The 13,556-nt window shown below is 44.8% G+C and overlaps 1 protein-coding gene across 1 annotated transcript in view; it reads right to left on the reverse strand.

Annotated features, from left to right (window-relative positions):
- The window catches only part of LOC137436536 (forkhead box protein P1), a 581,222-nt gene that overhangs the window by 425,824 nt on the left and 141,842 nt on the right, over positions 1-13,556 (reverse strand). The window contains exon 3 of the mRNA XM_078786516.1: positions 1,818-1,910. Within this exon, the coding sequence (XP_078642642.1) occupies positions 1,818-1,910 (93 nt within the window). The remainder of the gene's footprint in view (positions 1-1,817; positions 1,911-13,556) is intronic.

Raw genomic sequence — 13,556 nt, forward strand, 5'->3', positions numbered from 1 at the left:
TTTGACCATGTCCTTTAGCCTCTAGGTCAAAATGCATGTGTATATTAGTTTGACAAGTTTTGTTCATCTATGCACTTTGGCCGTCGGACTGAAGCACAGGTCCTTAGCTTCGTTACAATGTTTGATTTTTCCCTTTTTTATTGAAAAATAAGTGGTCTGAGCCAGGCAAGTGAGCCATAAATGCGTCCATGGATCGATTCCCTTTGCAAGGGGTGGGCTCACTGCTTGTTTTCAGTGGGGGTTTTTGTGTCCTTCACAGACTGCATATGAAACCTGGAAGTAGCTATTTTAACTGCAATATGTATGTGCATCTCTGCGTATGCACACATATATACACACACACACACACACACACACACACACACACACACACACACACACACACACACACACACACACACACACACACACACACACACACACACACACACACACACACTTCGCCTTCAGCAACATTTCATTAATAATCTGCTATTGGTTGGGTTATTATTATTTGGCTAATCCCAAATGCTTTAATGTCAAATTAAAAGAGAGAAGGAAGGTGAGAGAGAGAGAGATAGAGATAGAGATAGAGAGAGAGAGAGAGAGAGAGAGAGAGAGAGAGAGAGAGAGAGAGAGAGAGAGAGAGAGAGAGAGAGAGAGAGAGAGAAGCAAAATGGCACTAATTATCAGCATCGTTTGGCCCAGCCCGGTAGCAATTACTGCTGATGAGTGGCAGGTGGTCCAATTGAGTTTGCTTGGCTTCCACTGCTGCAGTCACGGCAGCACCCAAGTCCCTCTACACTTTGCCTTTGTGCATCACTTCTGTTTAAATGCATGTGCTGTGCCCTTAGCAACGTGTGCATTTCGGTGCATCCAGTGACAGCGTGCTTCAGAAAAGCACAAGAATAATGTTTCAACAATGTAAGACGAAAATCCAAGTTGCTCCTTGAAAAGCATTTGCCTGTTAAAACAAGCTCAGTGCATAAGCCAAAGGCAAGTAGGGTTTAAAGCGCTGTTCTATCCTATGTCGTACAATATCTCAACTGTTGTCCAACCAGCCTGAGTGCAAAGGCAGTGACATTATCTCACCTCGACTGGGATTACACAGTGCTGCTTCAACCTGCAAGCATCCTTTACAAGCTAGTGAAAAAGCAGTGCACAGAAATACTTGTAAATAATAAACTAGCGCATATAACCAAGTATTGAACAAACAACCCAGTGAAAAAATAAATGCCCTTAACTGCTGAAAGTCATTTTCTTTGTAAATCCAGCAGCACAAAACCGATCCAAGGTAACCAGTGTATTCCATACGTGATGACACTCTTATGGTGGATGGCCCTGTTAAGGATTGGGAGCTCATGACAAATGAACATGAGCAACTTTCAAATATCTGCTGGAGCTCCATCAGGTTTCAACCTCCAACTTGGAATTATTAATAGCAAACTAAAATCAACGAGCAAAAGCAGATAGCAACAAATTTATAACCTCTAAGCAAACATGCGATATGATGCATGCCGTCTTAAACATTGATGCACTGTGTATTTCAATCACATATTTGTTTCATTCTAAAGTCATTCTTAATACCACAGGATGCACTTGCAAGTTTATTAGATAACGTTTAAAAAAAAAACAACTCTAATGTTTCAATAGTTTCCACAAACATCAATGTACCTGGACTATCTATCTATGAAAGAATAAACTGATATTATAAGTTTAATGAGGGCCTTTGAAAATATACTACAAACCTTTAATTCAAAGACCTCTCAATTGTCATTTCCAAATCTCTGATCAAACCAAGACAAGCCATTAAAATGCAAAATTCTGCAGGAACCTACTTGGAGAGGTGATTGCTTCTCATTACTCTTCTGCTGCTTGAGAGATGCAGTTTGGTGTTGCAGAAGCAATTGTCTGGCCACTGCTTGCAGGGCCTGAAATAAAAAGGAACATGATACATGATGATGCAAGACAACGTTAAAAGCTTCTCAAGGGTATTTGCAGCTTGGAAGCATTCAACATATAATTTGAGGATTAGGTCAGTCTGTTAGACAAACGCTACAGCCCGAGATCAAAAGACCCGGATATGTGAGGTAGTAAGTTTTTTTCTGAATCACAAACATGTTTACATACTTATGCTTGCTCAAATTACAATTACCCAACCGATATCTCGGATGGATGCCAAGACAAGTATCCAATCTGCCAGCATTAGTTGATGGATTAGTTGATGGATATCCCACAGTTATTTTTGTCTTTCAACTCTGACAAATCCTACACACTCACTCTGTCTCTCCGAAAGGACCGTCTGGCAAACTGACCCATCGACTAACTAAACAAGCCGCTTTTAAGAAGTCAATTCACTCAAACTTTGGGAATCACCATCAGCCATATTTCTTCGGCAGACGATATTTCCAAGATGGCCTCCAAAGCTAGCCATAGACTGGCCATTTTCCAATGTGCAAGGTCTTTTCATGGCCAATCTGAACTTTTTACAACCTACAAGGCCATAATTCGCTGCTTGATGGAATACTGCTGTCCCCTTTGGGCCGGTGCCCCTGCCTCACACCTTGCCGTGGAAAGGCCCTCAAAACGATTGGGAACTCAGGCGGTAAAGGTGAGTGTCGAGGCATGTTTCTTTCACATCTCAGACAGGTGGGTAGCCTCTCTGTATTCTATGGCCACCTTATTGGTCTTGCACCCTCTGCTCTCTCTTGGCTCCGTCATTCCCAGGTTTCTGCATGGTGCTCACTGTCTGACAGTAAACCTCTTCTTGTTACATAATAAAATTCAGGCACACTTCTCATCTCCACTCATTTGTTCCTCTTTTCTCTCACCTGTAGAAACAACCCAGCTTGTTCAGTCCCATTCTTCCCTCCAGAGATTCCCCATGCAAAACCATGATCTTTCCTGCAGCCGTTAATCCACCACCACCCCTCCCAAAACGTTGTTTATGCATCCATATTGTTCATCCATATCATTGTCTTTTCTATCCAAAATGACTCCATTGCCGAGCACCCCTTTCCAGGTATTGTGATTTACCCCCTCCACACTCTCCCTCACCTATTTTGTTTGTTGGTTGTCAGTTGGTTTGTTCCTTTTCTGTTTCATCCCCACTTTCCCCTTCCTGTTGTGTTTCATTCAGCTTGTGTGTGGCTTTTTCACCCCACCTGTCCTTCTCCCCCACCTCTTTATCTCACTATCACGTCTACCTGATATTGGTGTTTTCCCCTTTCCATTTTGTTCATTTCAATCTGCTCCAGCTCTTTCACGAGCCTCGGCCGTGCAGACAAAAATAAAACCCACGAGGCACCACCTCTCAGAAGAAAAAGCATGTGACAACCGTTTGTACTTTTCACATACATGCATCATTCTAAAGTCATCACACCATATAGCTAGCTTTGTAATAATTTGACTCTTCAATAACTTACCCTCCAATAACTTGCAGGTGGGAGTAAAGTACAATTGGAACACACGCACACACACACACACTGCCCCATAACTTCACAATCGAGGGTCATGATCTATGTGCATGACGTCAATGTCATGTCACATGTCAGGTCAGTGTGCCTCTTTCGCTTTATACATCGAATATATAAAGCTCATTCTAACCACTCCCTGACTTACAGACTGATATTAATGTTCGGTACCTTCCAGGTGAGGTAGAAAGCGGATATTTTGTGTGCCAACGGACATCGAAGTAGATACACCGGGAAACATCAAAGAACCATCGGAAAGTGTTCCTTAAATGATATTTTACGTTTAAAAAAACCCATAAAAGCATCTGCAAAAAAAGTAATCTCAATTTATATCCAGCATTTGAAAATTGTAATTTCTATAACTGTTAAATAAAAAACTCAATTTATATATATATATATATATATATATATATATACAGACTTGGCATTTAACATGGAATATATATTTTTTCTTGACTTGGGTTTACTTTCTGAACTCGGTATATCAATCTGGTGAGTTTCATTTACGCTTCGGTGATTTCTTTGTTAAAAGAACCATGTCACTGATTGTCTGTCGCAGCAAGAAGTCAATAACAGGATTATATCACAGGTGGCATGACAAAATGTACGGACAGGTGCATTTGATGATTGGCTTCACAGTCGGGTATACAAGGGTTGTTGCGTTCTGTATTAGTGGAAAACAACTGCTGCACGTCTCCAAAGGTTATTGCCGCTTCCTCTGGAGATGGTCCGTCAACTCGACAATGCTGTTTGTCATGGAGTGGTGGCTTTACAAAATTCCGGCATGAAACAGCGTGCTATTGCTCGGCAGTATGGCATCACTCAAGGTCAGGTGTCAAAGATCCTGAAACGAAATGCTCAGAGGGGTGTCCCTCCTTCAATACCGAGGTCAGGACGTCCCTGCAGAACCACAAGGAGGGATGATCGCCAGCTGCACCGGTTAGTCCGCAATGGCCGTACCAAGTCAGCTAATCGGCTTAGGCCTGAGTGGCAGCAACTGACAAATGTGCCTGTATCCAGAAGGCTAGTCAACCAACGACTGGTTCAAGCAGGCTATCGTGCCAGGCGTCCCCTGAGAAAGCCACATCTGTCCAGACAACACCGCCAGCGCCGATTGCAGTGGGCCAGAGAGCACCGTCAATGGCAGCCAGGACACTGGAATCACGTGATCTTCAGTGACAAGTCTAGATTTCTGGTCTATCGTCAATATGGCCGCGTCCGAGTGGGCAGACAAGTGCATGAAGCCTACAACGAAGATTGTATAGTGCGAAGAGTCCAAGCTGGAGGTGGTGGGGTGACCGTTTGGGCTGATTTTCATGCAGGGGGAAAAACTGACCTGGTTGTTCTGAATGGAAACCTGAACCAGTTCAAGCACAGGGCCATTCTGGAAGAAACATTGCTTCCATTTGTTCGTGCAGCCTTTCGACGAAACTTTATCTTCCAAGATGACAATGCACGGCCTCATCGTGCTCGCATGATCCAACACTTTCTTGCTGACCGTGGTGTAGAGCATATGGAGTTGCCTGCCATGTCCCCGGATATGAATCCGATAGAGAACTTGTGGGCAGAATTAACGCGTCAAATCGACAACTTGGACCAGCAGCCTGCCTCTGTGCGTGAATTGCAGCAGGCTATTGTCACTGCATGGCAAGCGATTCCTGTCCAAACCTTGGCAAATCTCGTGAACAGCATGCCTCAACGTGTACGTGCTCTCCTGAATGCTCGTGGGGGTTACACGAAGTACTGAACTGTAATTTTACTGTCCGTAATCCCAGTCGTAATTTAACTTTTGTTTTTGTTAAAAAATATTTTTGGCTGATGTGCAAAATAAAGAGATACGTCTGGAAAACGCACAGAAGTTTAACACAGTAACACAGTAGTGAATTGAGTTCGATATCAGTTTACATCACTTTCAAGGATCAATTTATTTGCTTCGAAATGTCAAATGTGGTTTTTGTTTCTTTTAAAGGTCACATTAACAAAATCTAGAATAATTTCAACATAATTCCAATGAACTTTTGGTTCTAAGACATCTTGAAAAGTAAGTTCACCCCCACAAAAAAAATATTCCATATTAAATGCCAAGTCTGTATAGTGTGTGTGTGTGTGTGTGTATATATATATATATATATAATATATATATATATATATATATATATATATATATATATATATATATATATATATATATATATATGCGGCCAGTGCCGCATATATATATATATATATATATACACAAAGAATTAAGTTAAGCACCCCCCCCGTTTTTTTACAACCTCGCACATTACAAGTTTGTTGTCGTCAAAACAGTGTAATATACCCATGATATTGCTATATTTTCTGGAGAAGTGATATTATGGTCACATAAAAACATAACAATCATGCCGTTTTCAATATTTTATTCTGAATAATTTAAGGTGAAATTTTTTGGGAATTTTAGGCATATTTTCACCTCAATTTAAGTATGGAGCTATAGGTCCATCACGGACAGTGTGGATGACGTTTATGTTTTCTAACGTACAGTCATTGTTCTGAGAAGACCTCTAGCGATCTTTGCGTCAATAACGTGTGTAGGACCCACGTGATCGGATCACTGACTCAACCCTACGTCTCATAGACCCTGTAAGCCGTCGTATGCGTTGCTGTGGCAGGTTGTTCCATTCCCGATGTAATGCACGTTCCAATTCATCCAGATTGGCTATTGGAGGGACCATCTTTGCAATTTGTCGTCCCAACATGTCCCAAACGTGCTCGAGGGGGTTCAGGTTCAGGACAGGATTAGGGGGTGCTTAACTTAAGTCTTTGTGTAGGGGTGCTTAACTTAATTCTTTGTGTATACTATATATATACTATATACTATATATAGTATATATAGTATATACTATATATAGTATATATATATATATATATATATATATATATATATATATATATATATATATATATATATATAGTACTATATATATAGTACTATATATATATATATATATATATATAGTACTATATATATATATATATAGTACTATATATATATAGTATATACTATATATACTATATACTATATATAGTGCAGTATATATATATATATATATATACATACACATATATATTGTCCTGTCCGTAGCTTGTGAAGAGCGATGGATGAATAGCCAGTATGGCCAGATGAATAGCCAGTATGGCCAAAATAGCCAGATGAATAGCCACGGACCTTAATTCTGACCGAAATTGGCGGTTGGTTTCGTCGTGTGCGGAATGGAAGGAAGCGAAGTGCTTACCTGAACAGAAACACACGGGTTTAATCCGGAACCCACAATTAATACATGAACACAACAATTGAAAAATGCAACGCATTGAATTTAATAAAGGTAAATCAAGGAATAAAAGGAATGCTGAGGTAAAACTAATATTTCCTACTGTGAGACATCTCCACTCAGTCACAAATACAACACCTTCACTCCTTCATTCCTCTTTTCTCCCACCTCTGGAACAAACTCCCTCACTCTCTTCAATCCCACTCCACCCTCCAGGTCTTTAAAACAGCTGTTCACCACCATCTCTTATCTTCCCCCATCCAAAACCTTGATCTTTTCTACCCCCGCTAATTTCACCCAATTCCCCTTTTTTGAAATACCAACTTCTGTCCTGGAAGTCCTTGGTGTCCTTGTGTTTTATACTTCTCCCTCCACCTCCCCCCCCCCCCCTTCCCACGGCTCCTCCCCCCAAGCCCTCTCCCTTCCACACATCTCCCTGCTCTCAAATGTTGTGTTTGTGTGCTTCCCCTTCTCTCCCCATCTTGTTTTCCGCTCCCTCTTTTTATAGATTTTGTTTGTCTGGTTGATTTGTTTGTGAAGTAAATGTTAGCTCTTTCACGAGCCTCGATTCAGTATACAAAAAAAAAAAAAACACACAGGGGAAAGAAAATAAAAATAAAATGTGTATTTTAGACAACCGGCACTCAGCTCTAGCCCCAAATGGCCTTCAGGAACTTGGTGGTAATTAAAACTCGAAGCCCCTCAGGCACGAAGCGAGCAAAATGGCTGCGGAGTCGTGCTCCTCAGCACCACAAACATGAGGTACTTTGTGAGGACGGTTCTCTTTAAGGCCCTTCCGTCGTCCAGGGAAGCACAACACGGACCTCGTCCACCACGACCTCAGCAGTGTCCGAAAAATCCCTCAAAATCCTGCCGACTCGGCAAAAGCGTTCCTCTCAGGTGCACACACAAAAGAGAAAGCAGCTCCTCCACCAACGTCCGTTTCTCTCTCGAAGCTTCTCTGCTCTGATGTCACCCCGACCAATCGCAAGCTCAGGGGCGTGGCCTGCCGGCTCTGCTCCTCGACGGCCCTCGTACCACTCTCGGCGTGGCCTGCCGGCTTTGCTTGGCGTGAGTGTTCATTAAGGCGTGACTTCCTTGCCGATCGGCAATGTCCTGGCACTGTCGGCAGTTGTGGTGGTTTAATGGAGTCCTTGCATAGCCGGCCTTGCAAATGTAAAACATAAGGGAAAGCGACAAAGGGAATTCACATACTGGGGAAAACTAACCTTAATCCCCAACTAGTTAGCAGAGCTTTACCCCTCGTGTGAAGACACATAAACAATCTTAAGCTCCAGTTTCCCAACTTAAATACATCGATCTACCCCCACAAATGTAACAATATATATCAGGACGTCGATATATTCATACATATAATATATTGCTGCGGTTTTGAGATTTGAAGAGTAAACTTAATAAAGGTTAAAGGTTGCCCCCCATAGTTAGTCACACGAGCAACATGGAGCCTCATTTGTAGTATAGTTATGTCTTAGTATATGTGAGAGTAGGCCCCTTCCAGTGTTAATCCTGCGTTGTTGTAAAGACAGGAGGATAGGCCCTACTTCTACCAACCATTCCACCTCTACAGGCTCGATCCAGTTTGTTAAGCATTGGTTGCTCACGAGTCGAGTTAACACGAGGTAGGCCTCGGCAGGTGGAGGAGGGTTGAGCTCGGTGCAGTGGCGAGGCGAGGACGGTAAGCATGAGTCACCAATCAGGACTCACGGCATGTGGCTGCAGCGCAGCGTCACATGGCGTGGTTGGGACATTCGATCGGGCTAAGGGCGTGGCAATAAAACCGATCGCGCAAAGCCCCCACCTCAGTTATGAGAAGGGAGAGGCACTCGTCAGAGTGATGAGAAGGGAGAGGCACTCGTCAGAGTTATGAGAAGGGAGAGGCGCTGGTGAGTCGTGGAGTCCAGTTATGAGAAGGGAGAGGCGCTGGTGAGTCGTGGAGTCCAGTTATGAGAAGGGAGAGGCGCTGGTGAGTCGTGGAGTCCAGTTATGAGAAGGGAGAGGCGCTCGTCAGTTGCAGTACCGGAGTTATGGGAGAGGTGCGCTGGAGTGACTTCTGAGTACGGAGAAAGGAGACGCGCTTGACGAGAATCACTCGAGCTGTATGAACTTTGTTACGAGGAATACGTGGGCGCAGCCAGGGCGTTGATAACTTACGCGGTTCGGCCAAAGCGAGTGAACACGGCTGAATAACCGCCAGCCGCGCTAAGTCCGCCCTCTACCGTTCGCCCCGAGATTATTCTCCGTTTGTTCGAGCGACACGATACGAATCCCTGCCTTCGCCGACCTCCATCTTCGCGGGGCAAGCCGGGGACCGTGGAGAGTGAGACGGAGCCGATCCTGGATGACCACCGCGGCGCTGGTGAACATCATCCTGCCCATCTGCAATCCCCGTGTGAGTGTGAGTGAGACGGGCCCGTTTGTCCTGGGGTATTAGGAATAAGATTGTCTAAGGATTTCCCTGTGTCTCTTCGTCCTGAGCTGCAAATACGTGCATAATAATTAAACCTGTTTGTTCTTCCTTTTCTTCTGTATTCGATCGTTCCCGTGATTTCTCCATTGACTAAGCGTGGCACGAATAAGATCGCTTGAATCGGGTCCCATTACCTATAACGGCGCAGATCACGTTTACGCAAACCGCTCGGCGTATCACCATCACACGTGGTTCGTGCGAGGATTATTTCTATTCCTCGCTTCCAGGGCAGTGCTAGTACTTAGGTACGAGCGAATTTGGTCCCGAAACCCTATTTGGCGCTGTCCGGAAGGGACGTAATAGGTCTCGGGTTGCGCCAGGCTAGTAAAGACAAGGGGATTAATCTCCCCTTGATAAGGGGAGAAGGCCGGCGGCAGATCCGTAACAATATATATATATATATATATATATATAATATTGCAAAATGCAAAACATGCAAAAATGTTTACATGCAAAAATTGGGATGCAAAAGTATGAATCCAGGAGGAAATATATTAATTGAGACGTGATAACAAGTGGTGAGGTGTTTTAATTACGTGGTGGTGAGGTGTTTTGAATTACTTGGTGGTGAGGTGTTTTGAATGCCGTGGTGGTGAGGTGTTTTGAATTACGTGGTGGTGAGATGTATTGAATTTCGTGGTGGTGAGATGTTTTGAATTTCGTGGTGGTGAGGTGTTTTGAATTACGGGGTAGTGAGGTGTTTTGAATTATGTGGTGGTGAGGTGTTTTTAATCACGTGGTGGTGAGGTGCTTTTAATTACGTGGTGGTGAGGTGTTTTTAATTATGTGGGGGTGAGGAGTTTTTAATTACGTGGGGGTGAGACCTTTTGAATTTCAGGGTGGTGAGGTGTTTTGAATTACGTGGTGGTGAGGTGTTTTGAATTACGTGGTGGTGAGGTGTAATCATCCCAGACTTCCAGTCTGCACCTACCCCTTCCGTATGTATGTGCGGAGGTGTTCTTTTTTTAAAAAAATTTCAATCTAAATCTTCAACCTAAATTGTTTACAAAAATGTAATATCACAAACACTACAAATAGATTTGTGCAAAATAATTGTTTGTATTATGATTGGTGTAAATCATGACAACACAGCAACTCAGGTACAGTCATTATCCTCAGCTAAAACAAGCCCGTTCCTCAGTAACGCAGCGAGCGCCGCGAGCCGAGCCAAACTAATATATACAACATATATATATATATATATATATATATATATATATATATATATATATATATATATATATATATATATATATATATATATATATACTGTGTATATATATATATATATATATATATATATATTGTTGCGAATATGGAATTTGGCCTCCATATCCGCTTGTAAATATTCCCCTATTTCCCCAATACTCCCCAACTATCCCCAATCCCCCGTTCCCTAGTCCCATTGTCTGTAAACAACAATCAGTAGAGCCGACCTTCCCCTATTTCCCCCATTAAATGTCGTGCCCAGGTCCACCGCATCACACGTAGACAACTTTCGGACATCTTGCTAGTTATTCTTAGTCTATGTCAGTTAAGGACTCGTTTCCATTAATTATGACTCTTCGTTGCACCAGAATGTGATTATATGGCACCAGTAGTGAGTTTAGGACCTTTCCCATACCTCCTTCCATCTTCTTCCCCAAACAACAACAACAACAACAACTACAGCTACAACAACAACTACAACCACGGCACGCGGGGGGAGTGTGCGTCCTCCCACCAGCTCGGTTAGCCGCCATGACCATGTGCTCCACGGGGTTACCACGAAGGGGCTGGCTGTCAGCTCCGCGTCAAGGGCGGAGCCTGGTAAACCCCCCGCACGCACCCAATGAGAAGCAACGTGCCGATTCCACGAGGCGGAGCTAACGAGCCGAGGGCGTGTCACTCCCCGCCGGATATACGAAGCGACTCACCGGATGTGAGGTCAGATGCGCCCCCAGCTTGAAGAAGAGCAAGTCACTACCTCCGAGCGCTGCGACCTCCCTGCATGCTGCATCTCTGGACCGGACCGAGTCGATTCTGTCCCTGAGCCCAGGTGCACCTGGAGCCATCGATCCTGCCTTTCCTAGCCATCAATCCCCGTGTGAGTCAGCCTTTTGTCCCGTTTATCTGTCGTCTGTTGGGGTTAATATAAGATAGTGTCTAAGTGCTTGTCTTTCTATGCTGTACCTCTCGTCCCTGTAATCTGACCTTCCGAACGAATATAATCTCCTCCGGAGGTCTTGAGAACCGTATCCATGGTGTCGTGTCAATTTTAATCCCAGCCGTGTGTCTTTTCCTTCATTGACCTAGCGTAGCGCGATTAGTCAACGTTCGGGTATAATCGGGTAACTTGTGCAGACGTGGTCATACCAAACCGCTCGGTAAATAACATCTAAGCCACGTCGGTAACAATTGGTGTCGAGGAGTGGAATTCGGACCCGGGACTAAATTTATTAGGCCCAAATTTGTAACAATTAGAATCGATTCGGAGCGCGTTTCCCGCGCGAAATTATAACGGCGAAATTTGATTTTGTTATACGAAAATAAAAACCCGAATTTTGAAAGTCGCGCTATGGCGGATCAAGACAGCTGGGGTCCGGTAGGGGAGAGTGAGGCAGGGTCGGTCCAGGACCAAATTGAGGGACATGAGGGACAGGAGGAGAGCGAAGCAGCGAGGGTAGTAAACGCACAAAATGGCGCCTCGCTGGTCACCGCGCCCGCGACCGTGGCAGCGCCACCGGTGGATTTGAACTTGTTTTTAATACAAATGAAGGCCCTTATGGCCCAGAATAGTGAGCAAATGAGGGCTCAGAGTGAGCAATTGGGGGTAATGGGAAACGAAATGGGGGTAATGAGGGACGAAGCGAGGGGTACTGGTGGGAAATTAGACAATAGATTAGGGGAAATACAGGAGGGGTTAATGGGGGTAGAAAACAGAATGGCCGCTCAAGAGAATCAAATGGAAGGGATGCAAAAGGGGTTAGAGGGGGTAGAAAATAGAATGGCTGCCCAGGAGAATCAGATAGAGGGAGTGAAAAATGGGTTAGAGGGGTTAGAAAACACCATGGAAGGCAAATTGAGGGACATGAGGGACCAAGCGGAAAGGGAAGTTAACCAAATGGGGCAGCAGATAGAGGGGGTCAGAATGGGGGTAGAAGCCAAACTGGATGCTCACAGGGAGGAAATGGAGCAGATGAGGGTGGCATCTGGGCAGGAGATGCAAGTGATGGGAGAGGAGATCAGGAGAGGAGTGAGTGAGGAGGTCGGAGGGGTGCGCGAGGAGGTGAGGCACTGTAAGGAGCACATGGAGAAGGAGGTGAGAAAGGGGACTGTAAAGTTACAAGGGGGCATAGAGGACCTGACGCAGGAGGTGGAGCAGCTGACGGTGGGACAGACGGAGTTAGTGGAGCAGGTTCAAAGGAACACTGCGGTATTAGGAGGTTTAAAAGCGACACAAAACGACATAAAAAACGACTTGATAGCGACAAAGAGGGAATGTCAGATGGTACGTGAGGGACTGACAACGAGGTTGGACGAGGTGATAGAGGTAATGGAGACGAAGGACCGGCAGGTGAGGACGCACCTGGAAACGGTCAAGGTAGCCTTAGAGGATGAGCTTGAGGAGACGTACCGGGGAATAAAGGAGGTGAAGCAGAAATTAGAGGAAGTGGAAGAAGGGGTGAGCGAAATTAAGAAGCGACGGAGAGGGGATAAGAAGGAGAAAAAGGAGGAAGTAAAAGAATTGGTCCAAAGTCTGTGTTTGGATCGTGATGATGTGCTCATTAACCGGATGAGGGATTCGCAGGTGATGGAGGAGAAGCGAAGAGGAAGAGGACCTGGTGTAAGTGGTGACCAATATGGTCGTGCGTATGATGCGCCAGGGGATTTAAGAAGCTTGGGGGTCGAGATGGACCCGGGTGTTCGTGAGAGGCCACTGGTGAAGTGTGCGACAGGTCTGGTGTGCGAAAAAGGAGGTGTGCGAGGAAGTCCGACTCTGGGGTGTGTGAGGAAAAAGTGCGTGCCAAGGAGTAGTGAGGGTGCTGGCGAGAGTGAGTCGGTCGTAGCGCGTGTGCGAGGGAGCACATGGAAGCGCGGTGTGGTAAGTGTTACAGAGGGTGTGACGGGAGAGTGTGCGCAGGAGTGTGCACGAGAAAGGTGTGTGACGGACAGGTGCATGAGGAAAGAGTGCGCTGTCAGAAGTAAGGAAGAGTGTCCACCTGTGGTGAGTGTTACAGAGGGTGTAACGGGAGAGTGTGCGCGAGAAAGGTGTGTAACGGACAGGTGCATGAGGAAAGAGTGCGCTGTCAAGAGTAAGGGTGA

This window comes from Myxine glutinosa, chromosome 11, assembly GCF_964187855.1.
Source record: "Myxine glutinosa chromosome 11, kmMyxGlut1.1, whole genome shotgun sequence".
Taxonomy (NCBI): Eukaryota; Metazoa; Chordata; class Myxini; order Myxiniformes; family Myxinidae; genus Myxine; species Myxine glutinosa.